At 40.3% G+C, this 16,445-nt stretch overlaps 1 protein-coding gene across 1 annotated transcript; it reads right to left on the bottom strand.

Annotated features, from left to right (window-relative positions):
• Positions 1-197: 197 nt before the first annotated feature.
• Positions 198-14,832, bottom strand: LOC112569494 (scavenger receptor cysteine-rich type 1 protein M130-like). Its single transcript, XM_025247303.1, has 4 exons — positions 14,679-14,832; positions 8,990-9,137; positions 6,412-6,584; positions 198-388 (listed from the first exon to the last, which is right to left on the bottom strand). The coding sequence occupies exons 1-4, from the start codon at positions 14,734-14,736 to the stop codon at positions 237-239; spliced, it is 531 nt and encodes a 176-aa protein (XP_025103088.1). The 5' UTR covers positions 14,737-14,832; the 3' UTR covers positions 198-236.
• Positions 14,833-16,445: the final 1,613 nt, after the last annotated feature.

Raw genomic sequence — 16,445 nt, 5'->3', positions numbered from 1 at the left:
GTTATGGTCAGTAGACGGTGTTAGTTTTACTTGTAGACGAGGTACGAGCTGCCACTGGTTACAAAAGACTTTCTCCATCACAGGCATCATAGGAACTTTAATAGTTTTGAACTTAACACACTCTGGAGTATAAGGCTATGCATTATTTGTTTATGTTTAAGCCATTATATTAAATGTCTGTAAGAAACGAAAATAATTGTGAGTGAAGTGTGTTTAATGATTGTGTTAGACTACACCTACCTGTTGAATCCTAACATCCTGCAGGCTACCAAAGCTTCTTCCTGTCCAAAACCGTCACGACACACTGTGTTCCAAGTTCCATCGTACAAGATTTCCAGACGTCCCGCCTCCGCTGTGCCACCGACCACACGAGCTGTTAACTGTTGCACTAAAATAGAAAATACAAATATTTTGCAACAATAAGTTAATTAATCACTTTATAAGTGAAACTTATGTCTATGTCAGGTCCTATCTAGTTTAGCTATCGCCGCTGTTGCTGATGGAGACACAGGGTGTAGCTGCCTGTCACGGACGCCGCGTCTCACCAGAGCAACACACACACGTGTCTGTATGAATTCTTTAACACAGAGATAAACGATTTCCTGAGGTTGTTATCAAGTTGCTCATGATTTTACGGAATAGAACACAGATAATTATATTCATACGAAAATGTCTCCACTCAGTTTTCTGGGGAAGATGGTAAAAACCATCTAAAATAAAAGATACTTAAGATATTATGCAATAGTGTTTACTCTTTACTATACATATATATCACTCCCTCAGTTTGTAGCTTACCACAGTTTCCAATGTTCTAGTCTTCAAAGTAACCGTTCCTAACCACGTATTCTGACTCACAAACACAACCTCGGTAAACGTTTTCTGATCTTTTTCAAAACATCAGTTGCCTCACGGTTTGTCGTTTGACTAGCGTAGGGTCGCCCCCTACTCATCTCCAGTCAGTAAGAATACAAATAACACAAATCACACTTGTAATCCATTCAAAATTGTTTTTCCTTCACCGACGGAGTAGGAAAATCTTTTTTACGCTTAGTGTAGCTCAACGACGGTTGACACTAAGGCCGTACACAATGGCCGTGTCACAGCAACGGTGCCCCAATGTGACGTCACGAGGCTAATGGTACATCTAACCACACACTGCTGGGTTTGAACGAAAAGTGTGTGTGAGGGGGGGGGGAGTTGGCTTTTTACGCCGATCCAGCAACTATGGCTATATTACGGTAAGGCAGCCAGCCCGGTAAACAGATGCCACGTGCAGAGAAAGAACAGCCTGCCCGAGACGAGCAATGAACTGAGGACAGCCAACCTTCACTGTATTGGTGACAGGCGCTAACCGTTGCGCCACCGGGCCTCGCTATTGAACTAAAAGCGCTCGACGAGTGGCCTGAAGAGGGGATTCTTCCTTCTTCAAAAGGGCTCCAACACAATTAGCCCATACACGACAAAATCTGTAACTGGAAGTTACACTATACTTCTATCGTCAACCATATTCTCTAATCCACACAACTTCCTCTCGTAGGTTCGTGTCCACAACTTTAAATTTTACGTAAGTTGTATTACCATTCTATAAATAAAAATAAAATCTCATACTTCGCCTAGGCGAGGTTAATAAACCCAGGGTTAGTGACATGGCGCATTCAGCGTCCATCGCTACTAACTTGGTCTACGCTCTTAATCTCACTCGAGAGATTTACAAATCGTCATCCATGGCTCGTCTTCTTCCTTCCCTATCTCTAGGATGAGTCCTGCACAAACCTCGTTCCCATAAAAAATTCTAGGCATAACAGTGTTCACCAAATATTCGGTGTCACGGTTAACCCTTTTCCCACTGACTTTCTCATTCATTCTCCATTACATGTTATCTACCTTTGCAATGAACAAACAGCGAAGAGGTTAAAATAACCTAAACACATACAGGGACGGACTGGTCCGTCACACTGTCCTTGGCAAGGGTTTCTCTATTACATATCCGTTCGACCTGTCTCAGTCACCTTGTTAAGGTCTTGAAGTTCTATTTCAGTATTTGATAAAATGTATGTCGTCTACAGATCGTAGGCTGAAAAACAGCAATCAACCAATAGTAATGTAAGTATGGTGGTCATGGAAACTTTTGATCACGAGTGGTAAGGGTATCCTTGACGTACGCCTGCAAATGTAAGCTCCTACTCTTTGTAGAAAAACTATTTTCTACTTTTAGTGTGGTTAGTATTTTTAATATATTTAATTAATTTGTTAGGTTAAGTTTTAAGTAGAGTTTTAAGTAGAGCCGTAGGATAGGGACAATAGGTCGTGGACGGGTCAAGCTGGCAGCACATAAGCCCTGCTGAGGCGACAACCATCTGGCTGCCTCATTCAGCAACCGATGGTCAGGCTGCTGATTATTTTTTTCTGAACATCCCAGTGAAACTAATGACAGGTAAAGGTAAAATAAACGTCCAACACAACACAGACAATGTTTAACCACAAGTAGGTTACATTAGAGAGCTGCGCGAGCTACGCCTCTGTAGCCTAGTGGTTACGAACGAGGTCTCAAGATTGACAGTTGGTGTGTGTAAATCTTCGAGTGGGGTCTTTGTTTTGTTTTGTTTTGCTTTGGGATGTTTTTGCTCTCTAATATGATTAATTTTCTGTCAAGACTTTCACGAAAACCTATTGATTGCCACGCGAAACGATATAATCTAGTGGTTACAAGCGAGCATTAATTTTGTTTGACATGATCGACTATGTTAAAATCTAGGTGGAGCTAATTTTTTATGTATTTTGTTTTTTGTTTATTCTTTTCCTAATATGAACAATTTTATGTCAGCAATTTCATGGAGACCCACTACGATATACACAGCATTGGACAATTGCTTCACTAATTGTTTTAAAGGTAGAAATCACATCCGCAACTATACATGTTATACATTAATCGTCCTTTTCTAATCTGGGACAACTCTCACGGGGAAAACAAGCGAACGAAACCAACATTTCCTCAGCATCTACTGTCAACTCCTGTTTAATCTGTGACGATGGCATCAGCAGGAATGGATACTACCGCTGTTATGGGTGATCACGCCTGCGACGAGCAACAACTTAAGTGTGTGCAAGTAAGTCTATTCATTCAACTGACTTTATTTTTTATCCAAAAAATGATGTAAAAACTGCAAGCAAAGCGCGCGAGAATCGGCCACAAGTACGTCGATCACATTTCGACCGCGCGCCGATCACTGAATTTATAGTCACACGCTCGCACAAGCAAATAGTAATAAGATCATATCACCTCGCAAACTTCTTTTGAAATCGGGTTCATACGAGACAGAGTAGCGCAGACCATCTAAAGGTGCCATGAATATCTTGAATTAGGATTCATATCCAAGAAGATACATACTGTGTATATACATATATAAAGGTGTCATACTGTGGTTTGTACCTGTCACTTTCTGGTCTTACAAAACCAAATAATACACTCAAAATTAGCATAGATCTTTATGGAAAATTTTTAATTTAAAAAAATTCGAACACTTGATCTGCAGAGAACTGATTTATACTGACTGGACACACAGGCATGCACACGCACTCGCGAGCGCAGGCGAAGAAACTACGAAAGAGACAAAGATTACACGCGCATATAAACCAATCCTGATAAAAGAGACTTCATCAAACCTGATTTATTAAAAATTCATAGTTGAATCATGCCGTGGATGATGATGTGATCGAATCGACTATGGGCTGGTCGAATCAAATGGTGCAGTGGTCGAATTGGCAATTAAATGGTCTAATCGACCAGACCCTAAGCAAACTAGACTTTCATCAGAATATGATACATTTTATAAAGGCTAATGTCAAAAACTGAGTGTATGAGTAGTCTGTGTGGACTATATTAATTAGCACGCTATAATACTATATAACGCCACGAATACAATCATAGAAAAACAAATAGCAGACGGAACACTATGAAGAAACCGACTATATATAAGCGACGAGCAAAAAATAAACTGGGGACACAAGTTCGTGATGATAACTACAAAATAGCTCACGAACATTTACAAAGAAACCGTTCGACTAAGACACGAATAAAAATTAAAATGTAACTTCCCTTCTTATTTTTGTAGGGCTGATTTTATTATTGAGCTGCATCACAACACGTCATCGATCAGCGAGTCTTCCATAATTGACAATGTTGTTAAATTCAAGACATATTCTGTCCTAACACATGGTCAAAGCATGATGTCGGACTCATGCTCATCTCACGGTATATCAAGCCCACTAATTGCCCTGTCTCCAAAATCCGCATCTGTTGACCCCTGCGCAATTTGAGAAGGCAATTCGTGGGCTCGTGACACCCACAAACATTTGACTGAACAACACGACAGTTGCACCTCACTTACGTTTTGATGATAAAAAGTTAATATATAGTTCCCTCTTTAAAAGAATAATCCACCCACCCACCCACCTCTAACATCTCTGTGTATATAGCAGTGGGTCTTCATGAAATGGTTGACATAGAATTATGTACATTCTAATGTAACCTACTTGTAGTTAAACATTGTCTGTGTCGTGTTAGGCCCTCAACGTTTATTTTTTACCTGTCATCAGTTGTAGGACTTAAGCTATTTTGCATGTTGCAATTAACTGTATGCAGCCCTTCATAGCGTTTACAAGTTGCAGAATCAGCCCCAGAACAAGTTTCATAGCTTCCAAAGATTGAAGCGAAGTTTTTTCCTTCACTGGGACGTTCAGGAAATAAAAAATCAGCGGCCAGGCTGGGCTAGCAACAAAATCCATGTAAGCCAGGCGATCTTGTTGATGCAGGCGTTGAAGCGCAATACAGTGGAACCTCGGTTAGCGAACGCCTCGGATAGCGAATATTTCGGTTAACGAACAAAAATTTCGTTAAAAATTTGTCTCGGATAGCGAACAAAATTTCGGATAACGAACAGCCACGTGAACCACACGTGACCGACCAGCATGTCATCATTCGCGCTCGAGACACAGTTACGATCGGTCGTTCCTTATCTATGCACATCCTTCTTATTTAGTGATTTTTGTGCTTTATTTTAATAAGATAATCCTCAGTCATGGCTCCAAAGAAGATTAAGAGCAATTAATAGTAGTGAGGTAATGGCAAGGAAGCGGCCAACAAATGAATTGAAAAAGGAAATGATTTCAAAGTATGAAGGTGGCATGCGTCTGTCGGATATGTGATGTCGTATTACTGAAGAGTTTTACAAAAATGGCAGAAGGAACAGACACTGGGCAAGTTTTTTCCTTTAACCTCAAAGCTACAGGAAAGGGAAGTCACCCCCGATTTTATAATGTCACGTGTGCTCATGGAGGGGTAATCCAAGCAGTAATTCCACCCCTTCCTCCCCACACCTGCTTCCAACCACGCCGTCAAAACGGCAAGTTTTCTGATGTTTAAATGCTTTCGTTAATGTTTTTATGTTTATTTAACTCCATTTATATTGCATTATAACTGTTCTTATTAAAACAAATACCTATATATAGCCTGTAACTTTCAAATATTAGCGAGTCAACAGGGGCTGGGAACCAGTTAAATCTATTTCCTTTATTTCTTATGGAAAAAATTGTTTCGGATAACGAACATTTCGGATAACGAACAGCTTTCCAGAACGGATTAAGTTCGTTAACCGAGGTTCCACTGTACGATCCAATCGATTATCACCCATCTGTCTCGTGAGTGGCCGTCCTTAATACGGTGTAAGGTGTTGGCTAAGGTGAATATCTTTTAAGAAATTCTATGGCTTTATTTGCCATAAAGTGTGAGAATATTGTTAGAGTGTCTGTGATAATCTAACAAATATTGGTTTTGTCGATGTAAGAGTGAGGTCAGCAACTTTCTGTGCTTCCTAATCATAAAGAATTCCCGTGCTACTGGAATTCATTTTTCAAGAACTCTGTACCCAGCAATCATGAATATGTGCCAAGAAAGGTCAATGACAAACCAATTTCTCTTGAGAATGTGAGCAATCTATACTTACTACCTCTTTACATTAAGATGCGTCTGATGAAAAACTTTGCAAAGATTTTCAAAAAAGTTTACATCCATTTCAGAATAATCTAAATTAGGCAATGCTGTCAAAAAAGGACTTTTTATAGGTCCACAATCGCAGATTTCCTAATGTAATGTTTGCAAGTTTTTGCACTGTGCTATAAATAATAGTAATAACAACAACAATAATAACAATAAGAAGAAGAAGAGGAATAGCAATAGGAATAAAAATAAGAATAAGTGATTTGTCTGATGCCCCCTGGAACGTACTTAATTTTGAGTATTATTTATCAAAGTTATTCAATGCTAATAGACAAATTTTTAGGAACACCGTACTGCAATTTTTAACAAGATAAATTAAATGCTGAAGTAGCTGTAAATATTACTGGTCTACTTACTAATGTTGCACGCTACGCCGACGTGCTGCCAGTGTTCACAGAAGTGTGTGTAGAGCCCCAAGTGTTCACACTGCGCCAGGCTGGTTTCGTCCCCCACACACTGCAGGTAACCGAACAGAATAGGACCAGAGCCTGGTCCGTACTTGTCTGACCCCACGACTGCTGCCGTTGTGCTGTCCGACATCAGAAACGAAGTGCAAAACAAACTTACTCTTTACACTGAATACAGACTAAAGTTTGTAAAAACATATACACAAGCTCCAGCGCGGTATCACAAGGAGCACTTGCTACAGATGAAACCCTCAGTTTACACTATGTGACCGTTTTGTTTTGCTGTTGGTGTCTTTACTGCTTTCGATTTTTTCCCCTCTTATTAAACATTGCCAGTGTGTCTACTTATATTAAGTATGCAGACGAACCACAACTAAAAGCCATTTAAAGTGTCTCAAAAAGTGATCTTGTAAAGAAAATCAGTAACATCAAGTGTTATATGAGAATTTCAATCAACACAGGTGGCAGAAAGTATGTATGTCTTGGAAATGTGGGATAGGATGCAATGTTTTAATAATACATATTTGAGGCACACACACAAATAAAAAATACTGACTTCTATTTACATTCCAAAGGATCGAAATTGTCGGGGAAATATGCAGAACCAAAATAGTATACATATACATATATATCTATAGTTTCATCTACTCGTTTTGAAAGGGACTGTGTAAGTCGATTGTTTTACTTATAAACGAGGCACGAACTGCCACTGGTTGAAAAAGACTGTTCCCATAGTTAACCTTTAATATTTTTAAACTTCACACGATCTAGATCAGGGATGCACAACCTACGGCCCGCGGGCCATGTCCGGCCCGCGAAGCTTCTGCCCACAGTACAGGAAATCGGCATGTTAGTAATAATAATGAAAAAAACCCCAAAAAAACAAAAAAAGGGAAGAAGATGTATTTATCCCTACGTAGGGGCGTCTCTCAATCTTTTGATAGATTTCATTCTTGATTTTCGTCTTTGGAGGAAACCAGTGTTTGAGAACGAGGGACGCCGCATTCCACAGGGGATTAATGGTCTTTTGATTGGTTAATACTTGAATCAGTCGTTAAACGGATTGAAAATACAGACTCCGGGCTTTCTAGCAAGGTATAAAACAGTGTGGTTCTTACAGGGAAACAATACCAAAACAGCGTTTGAATTTTGGAAATCAGGAACGGATCGCCTGGGGTACCTCGATTAAAATGTATTTTAAGACAATTTCTAACTTTTAGTTTAACAAAGCAGTGTATTTTCCTGTTAGTTCAATAACCAAGGAATCCATTTTTAAAGAAAAGTCAAACTGCACAAAATTGACCCTCAACACATTTCGGGGCCTCTAGTATGTCACCTGCACTCTACAGTGCCTTTCAGACGAGGAATCTTCTTGAAATTATTTTCAACTCAGCGCTGGTCAGGAACCCCAGGCGGATAAGGCGAGTAGACGAAGAACAATTAACCAAAAGACGTTCTCTTTCACAGTGAAGTCCGCTGGTTAATCCGAGGAAAGGTACTTAAACGGTTTTTTGATTTGAGACATGAGATTGAAATTTTTATGACGGAGAAATCAAAGCAAGTGCCTCAGCTGAACGACCCCTCGTGGCTGTGGGATTTGGCGATTTTATGCGACATCACGTCACATCTGAATGAACTCAACACCAAACTACAAGGGAAAGACAAGTATATTTCGCATGTGTATGCAGACATAACAGCATTCCAAGCGAAATTACTACTCTTCATTCAGCATGCGGGAAGGATGGAGCTTGTCCACTTCCCAACGTGTACATCTCTACGTCAGGATCAGCAGCAACAGATGTCTTTCCCCAAAGCAAGAATATTAGAACTTTTGGGGCTCTTGAAGGATAATTTCAGTGAAAGATTTAAGGATTTTCATGATTTAAAGGATGAAATACGTCTCTTCGAAAATCCATTTGCGGCAGATGTGTCAAGTGCCCCGACAGACCTGCAACTGGAACTGATTGACTTGCAAAGCCAGACATCTCTACTTGACAAATTTCGAGCGATGCAGACAATTGCTTTCTACGCCGTGTTGCCTGCAGAAACTTTTCCAAATCTCCGAAAACAAGCGTTAAGGATGATCACGATGTTTACAAGTACTTATGTGTGTGAACAAACGTTTTCAGTGATGAAACGGGCGAAACCCGTCTGACGTAATCGCCTCGCGGACGAACATTTCGATTCAGTGCTCAGACTTGGTGTTTCTTCGATGCAGCCAGACATTCAGAAGCTGGTTTCGGAAAAGCAGCTTCAAATATCCCACTAAGTACAACTTTTTTCTAATAAAAAAAGGTATGTTCTATTTTTTTTGTTGTAATTTTTGCGGTGAAGCGGCCCGCGACACGCGTGTCGGAAGGGAATATGGCCCGCAGGCCGAAAAAGGTTGTGCATCACTGATCTAGATTATCAGACTAAGCTTTTTTACTTTGTTCAATGTTTAATGCTAAGCAATTGGATTAAACGTGAAAAAATAGCAAAAATCACTGTTATTTAAATTGTGTTTATTGTGTTAGACTACACATACCTGTTGATTCCTAACATTCTGCAGGCTACCAAAGCTGCTTCCTGTCCAAAACCGTAACGACACACTGTGTTCCAAGTTTCATTGTAAAATATTTCCAGACGTCCCGCCTCCGCTGTGCCACCGACCACCCGAGCTCTGAACTCTTGAGCTAACATTGAAAATACAAACATGTTACATTAATAAATAAATTAGATCTTTGTCGTAAAAATATAGGAAAAGACTGTGAAAAAGTGTCATACTGCATGATCATCAGATGGTGACATGTTTCTTTCTATTTTCCTAAGCTGGGCTAGTAACATTGTCCTCGCCTTATTTATGTTCAATTGTTTTTCTATTATTACTAAAGGCGTAAAAAACATGTCTACTTGACAGACGTTTGCACTAAAGCCTTTTTGTGGTCATGATTACCATCGTCAACATTATTGTTATCACTGATACATCAAAAACATATCCAAAGCTAGTCGCACTAAGAAGAAAGCTGTAGAACTATAGGCAAATATCACCTCATTGCTTAGTGAGAAAAATCGAGGACTAGCGAAAGTGGGGTAAATAACAATAAGCAAATTATACATTATGGAAAAAATAGTAGAAAAAGAAGAAATAAGAAATCTCAATGCTAGAGAAAAAAAAACCCATAACCTTATTTTAAATATCTGAAGCAAAGTAAGGATGACAAAATCTCAACAGGTAGAAACTTTGTAGGAAATTTGAAGGGGGCGCTACTCCGTGGCTTGATCCCTGCTCACTTTCGTCCTGCACGTTTTGACTTGTTTTTGGATTCCTACGGCAATTTTGCTTCCTTCAGTTGGTGCATAAACGGACATAAGTGCACTGCAGTACGTCTGACTGTGTGTGGAGCGTTGTATTTCTGAGCGGACGTGTCCCTGTACGGAGACTCAAACTTCGATCACTTAGAAGGGCGATGTAGTCATGCTGGTTTACACTCGAAACTGTCTGCTATCACTGCGGCAGACGGCCACACAGGCCCCTGATGTGCATTCAAGTGACATTCCGACAAAGGGATGCAAAAGAGAAAAGAAACTGAGAGGATCTAGAGGAGGAGTCAGACACAGACTGAAGAGGACAGGGTGCCGACATCCACTACCAGCCATCACCCTGTCGATGTGCGCTCTCTCCACAACAAACAGGATGAGCTCTCTGCGCTCATTTAATTCGATGGAGACTACCGACGTTGTGACCTCTTCTGCTTCACTGAAACATGGCTAACAGTTGAGGAAACATTCGAACTTGCAGGATACACAACGATTCGATTTGACAGGAATGCACAAACGACAAATAAGCATGTAGGGGGAGGCTTGTGTCTGCTTGCAAATGAGAAATGGGCCATGAACTACACAGTACGAGAACAGACTAGTACCCCCCATTATGAGATACTGACAGTGTCCTTCAGGCCGCATTACTTACCTCGTGAATTCGGCCAAATCACTGTGATCCTCGTCTATGTGCCTGGCCCAGACTTCAACCTCGCAGCTGAGCACATTGCAGACACATATAATCGAGCGACAACAAGATCAGTTGATCAGCCTGTGTTTTTGCTCGGTGACTTCAACCGCTGTGATGTCAGTAAGCTGCTCCCCTGTCTCCATCAATACGTCACGTGTCCCACCCGCCTCGACAGAACGCTAGACAGGTGTTTCGGTAATGTGCCGGCCGCCGATGGGCAGATCGGACCACAACATTGTTCATCTGCTACCCACATACAGACAGCTCCTTAAACGTGAAAAGCCGACAACACTATGTATTAGGACCTGGACAACTGAAGCAACTAAACTGCTCAGAGACTGCCTCGAGGCCACTGACTGGGATTTGCTCTTCACTACCTGTGGAGCTGACCTGGACTGTCTGGCAGACACGATCACCACTTACATCACCTTCTGTGAAGAGTATGTCATCAAGCAGATCTTCAGCTATCCTAATAACAAACCATGGATGAGTAAAGACCTGAAGCACTGTCTCAATGAAAATAAGATAGCTTTTATGCAGGGAGACAAACAGAAAGTGAAAGAAAAGGAGAAGGAGTTCAGGGCAAAGGCAAAAAAGTCTATAGTGGAATACAGAAAGAAGGTGAAAAAGCAACTGAGAGCAACGCAAGGGAAGCATGGAGGGGCCTGAACACCATGATGGGTAGAGCACAACAGATACAAAGAGTAAAGTGTGATGACCCAGTGACATTTGTTAATGAGCTCAACACTTTCTACGCGCGGTTTGACGTGAGAGACTTCAGCAATGAAGCAGAAATTATCTGTTCTTCACTGTCGGCAGCCACTGTCACCATCTGTGAGGAAGATGTTGCCAGAATTCTCTCTCATGTGAACCCACGTAAAGCCCCTGGACCTGACCACGTGAAGGTACTCAAAGAGTGTGCTAGTCAGCTGAGCGGTGTTTTTACCAGACTTTTCCAGCTCTCCCTCGACTCTCATAGTGTCCCCCCCCCCATGTGGCGAACATCAACAATCATACCAGTGCCAAAGAAGCCTCATGCTACAAACTTGAAAGACTTTCGACCTGTGGCTCTCACGTCTGTTGTGGCCAAGTGTTTGGAGAGGGTTGTGGGAAGATTGTTAATCCCCACCATGGCTGATCGCCTGGATCCTTTGCAGTTCACCTAGAAGCCACGTAGGGATGTGTCTGATGCAACTCTCACGCTTTTCAATGCTATCCTACAACACTTGGACACTTCTGGCACCTATCTTCGGGTCCTGTTCATATATTTTTCTAGCGCCTTGAACACATTCCAGCCACACCTTCTAGTAAAGCGCCTACTACACCTGGATATAGTAAATCTGTCAGTGGATGGAATGAATCTGTCAGATGAGCAGATCCTCAACACGGGTACCCCTCAGGGAGATGTGCTTTCTCCCATTCTGTTCTCTGTATATACAAATGAAATTACTATCAACAGTGCTATTCTCATGTTTGTGAAATATGCAGATGACATGGCCCTTGTGGGCTGCCTGAATGACGAGCAGTTCCTGTCGCTGTACCTGGCCTGCGTGGGGGAAAAAACGGAGGAGATGGCCTTTGGAAAAGCAAACGAAGGAAGTTATGGATATCTCCTTTAGTGATCACGTGAACCAAGTGTACAGACAGGCCCAGCAACGGCTGTAGCTTCTGAGGAGACTCATCAGCTTCGACGTCAGCTCTGGGGTGCTGGAGACTGTGTACAGGTCTCTTGTTGAGAGCATCCTCTCATTCAACATCGCTGCCTGGTATGGTCACCTCCTCGTCAAAGACAAGGCAAGGCTGGCCAGAGTCATCCACTAGGCAAATAAAATTATTGCTACATTACAGTTGCCACTTTCTGACTTATACCTTCATGCAGTCAGAAGGATGGCACATAACATCATTTCGACCTAACACACCCTCTCCATCCCAACTTTCAGCTGTTGCCCTCAGGCAGGCGCTATAAAGTGCCACGTGTACGGAAAGCTGCCTACCAGAGGTCCTTCGTGCCAGAAGCCATCACCATCCTAAATAAAGGCAAAATTACTCGTAGGTCTACTGGAATCCTGCGTTTCCAAATAAGAACAGTGACAACCTTTTTAGTTTTTTTTTTTTCGTGTAGCTTGAGCACCTTAGCTGACTCATAAATGTTTGGTTACTTGCCTTCCATCAGACTTAGTCGAGATATTTTGAACCCTTGCTGAACGACTGGTAGTTCTGCAGGATAATTATTTGTAGTTTACTAGTTTTGAAGGATGTTACCATTACCAGCTTGTCACGCTTGGCTCAATCAGCCACAACGCCGTCTACCCCGCAGTGGTCTGTTTTGTCATCTAGAAATCTAGACTACCCATAATTTGTGAAGTAAGATTGCTACATGACAATCCATGAATTTTACCTTTCTTTAAGTCAGACAAATGTTTTTTTCTCAAATTAGTGCATTAGAAACAATCAAGATTATTTTATTTTGTATTGTGTCCAGCAATAAAAGTATTATCGTTACGAATAATAACGTCGAGATACAAACCTAATAAAACTATGATGCACACAAAATGGCCACAATGACTTGTTTATGTTATCAAAGTTACACTGGTAATGTTAAGCATATAGTCTAGCAAAACTAGTGGACTTCCATGAGGCTATGAATTTGCTAGCTTTCCTGAAAGAGCAGGGAATAGGGTCCTCGGTAAAAAAAAAAATCGCGAAACCAATATTTCATGAAACAATCCTTGTATGTGGTTTAAACCTGCCATTAAAGCTTCTATAATATAGTTAATGTCGATGTTTTAGTGTGTCTTTTCGAATTGTTAGTCCAATTGTATAAGTAGTTGTGTATCATTTGTAGGACGATGTGTTCACACCAACTAAGATTTATTAGTTAAAAGACATGCGAGGAATTCTATTATTACCTACAATTATGTATTCCTCTCAGATAACAGTTTCGCTTTTGTTAACCCATTTCAAGTTCCTCAATTATCATGTCAAGCTGAGTAACTAGTTTGTGTAAACATAATTCATGAAGTGGACTTTAGGACACGAGGAATATTACAGAATGTCCACTGGAAGCTTAAGCAAAGTACCACGTGCTTTAGACACTTCGTTTCAGGCTGATACGTTTCCTGGACAGAAAAGTAAAGATAAAAAAATTGTGTCAATATTTTGCGAAGTGTCGATGCCGAGTAAAGTGGAATTGTGCCTATGATATTTTAATATTTTTGAGACTATAAGGCTAAAAATAAAGAAACGTGGTATCAGTACAGTGAATAATTAGATTTGTTAAATTATAATTAGTATTTCTTTTCTTTATTTGTCGTATACTTATATTGAGTACTATACCAGTCTCTTTTTTTATACAATTTGAATTGGGCCTGCAAAAAAAAAAAAGATTTAGTCCTTTTGTTAACAACAACCACAACCACAACCACAACAACAACAACAACAACATTGCTCATATAACTGTGTGTGTTGCGGGCGCATCTGAGCTTCTGTGACTGAATGAAATAATTATAAACAAATACCACTGCAAGGTAATTTCTACGGTAAAAGAAGGAAGGAAGAAGTTATTAACATGCATGGGATACTTTTTATATTTCTGTTACAAAACTTGCATAAACTTGCTTGTAGTTGAGTTCTTCTTCTACACATAGTCTCATGTGGTAACTTTGATAGGGACATTAATATCATCTGCAACAAGATTCTAGAAAAAAAGCGTCGACGAATCAACAGCAAGAAAAAATACCTTAAGCAATCAAAAGGGACTTCTAAACAGTGTTTTAGATAATCCTTCTGTAAATCAGATAACCTTTAATAACGATAATAATAATAATCATAATGATAATAAAATAATAATAAAAATATAATAATAAAAATGTAAAGGTTTCAAAGCGCATATTCCCACACCTAAGGAGCGTGCTCTTAGGGCCTAAGAACAAGAGCTAAACATTCACATAGCCAAGGGAATGAAAACAAATAGCACATGAATTATAAAAATTAAGCAACAGCACTAATGATTAATAAAAACAAGTATAGAAAACACAGAGGAACCAAATAACAAGAGCTGAAAGTAACATGATATCGCAAAATTAGGGGTGTGAAATCTGCTAACCTAATTGACAGAAATTGTCATGAAACGCTTTCTAATCTTGCCAGTGGGACCCTTAACTACACACTAGAAGAGGGTTTCCTATCCTTGACAACTTATTAAAGTAGTAGGATGACTACTCACCCAGGCTTGGCACCAGCAGCAGGTACATGAGGTAAGTAGTGACCACCCTGTACCTCATGATGCTCGTTGACTCTGGTGATGAAGACTTACAATGATGGTGTGTCTGTGACTGACAAGACACTGGACGTCGACCGCAGCGCCGCAACTTTACATACAACGACCAGGATGTTAAGGTCCGCGAGCAGCGATTGGCTGACATGTCACGTGCCTGGCTGTGATTAGTCGGCTTCAATGTTTTATCTTTTTATATGTCTGTCTGTCTATCCATCTGCATGATGTCGTGCGTTTGTAGCTAAAAAGCAGTTAGAGTCGTGCGGTGCACTTAGCCTTAGACAAATGGAAAAAAAATGTTTGGTTCTGCATAATCTTGTTTGTATGATTATCTTTAGTTACAAACAGCATTTGCAGTTTGCTTTCAGAGGAAGTCTTGATCGTTATTCATTGTTACAGAAATCCTACAATCTAGTCCTTACGCAGAAAAAAAAGAGGTTTTGTTTTTACTGGGAAAAGCTTCACAACTAAACATACTCATGATTGAGTCATATACAAGATAAATATTCCTACTAAATTTTGTGAGAATAAGACAAACATACCCTTAAGAAAGAATTCTTGGCGATAAGAAGTTTTTTTAAAACGCTTTTGTTTGTGTCGTTGGTGTTATTGACTTACATAAGACTGCATTTTGGGCTCAGATATATAGTATGGTGTATGCCCTTGGTGATCGTAAGGAATAAAACCTTTATGAAACTTCAATTTTTCTCTCTGTCTCTCTCTTCCTGTCTGGTTTTACCTCTGTGTAATGGTGAATGCTATATTTCTCATTACCGTTTGGCGATCATAACAAGTGAAAAATTCTAGAATGAAAATGTTTTAGCAGTACGTGCATGTATATAGTATAATATATGTATGCTATTAGGCTTAAACTACCGTATGTTTGTTCGTGGACGTGTGTGTGAGTGTGAGTATTTGGATGCAACTAAACCTATGTTTATACATCGGTACATCAAATCCACACACCAGCGGCATGAGGTTGTCAAGGGACAGATGAAGTAAACAATACTCAGCTATCACGCCCTCTAGTGACAGTCGCTTTCTAAATCTGCCTTGTGAAGTCTCTTATTGTTTGAGCGAAGTCAAGTGGTGTAGACGAGTTTTTAAATTTGTGTGTGTTCACCTGCGTCTGAGCGTGCAATTGTTTGTGTGTGTGAAAGGGAGAGATAGAAAGAGGGTTTTTAATAGGTATCACGGGGAAAAAAACCTACGCTGTGTAACAGTCACGATGTTACAGCGATGTCAAAGGTCGTGTTATCCTTCATTAACTTTGCTAGCCACAGTAAACATCGACTCGACCTTCAGATGCTGCAGGCGATGACATGAGGTTTAGAAAATAATCCGCTTAGTGTGTTAATCTCGCCCATACTTGATGTTAGCTTGTTATCGTCACAATACACCTTCTGGTCTTTTCGTCCTCAGATGTAGCAGTTAAATAATGGTGTCCTCTTAGTAAGCAACAAGCATCCATGAAAGCTGTGAAGAGGAAAAGCCAAAAAACAATAATAAACAGTGATAGTAAAATCGAAATGAAAAAATCGTATCACTTTTGCTCTGTGAGACAAGTTTCAAACAGACAATTTATCTTGTCAGAAACAAAAGAACTAACAAACCTGCCGTTGCATACACAAGGCGAGTAACTTACCCAAAACAAGTTTGACAGAAAACACAACATGTGTGGCAGGTTGTCTGACATCATACACTTTCTGCATATAG

This window comes from Pomacea canaliculata, linkage group LG7 (assembly GCF_003073045.1).
Source record: "Pomacea canaliculata isolate SZHN2017 linkage group LG7, ASM307304v1, whole genome shotgun sequence".
NCBI lineage: Eukaryota > Metazoa > Mollusca > Gastropoda > Architaenioglossa > Ampullariidae > Pomacea > Pomacea canaliculata.
Note: the sequence above shows the minus strand (reverse complement) of the source record. Positions and strands in the feature narration are given on the sequence as shown.

Excerpts from the sequence above, each read along its gene's own strand:
- LOC112569494 (XM_025247303.1), bottom strand. The coding sequence starts at position 14,736 with ATGAGGTACAGGGTGGTCACTACTTACCTCATGTACCTGCTGCTGGTG. Across the intron at positions 9,138-14,678 it reads GCTGCTGGTGCCAAGCCTGG|CTCAAGAGTTCAGAGCTCGG; the intron begins GTGAGTAGTCAT and ends TTTCAATGTTAG. Across the intron at positions 389-6,411 it reads CGGCGTAGCGTGCAACATTA|TGCAACAGTTAACAGCTCGT; the intron begins GTAAGTAGACCA and ends TTTCTATTTTAG.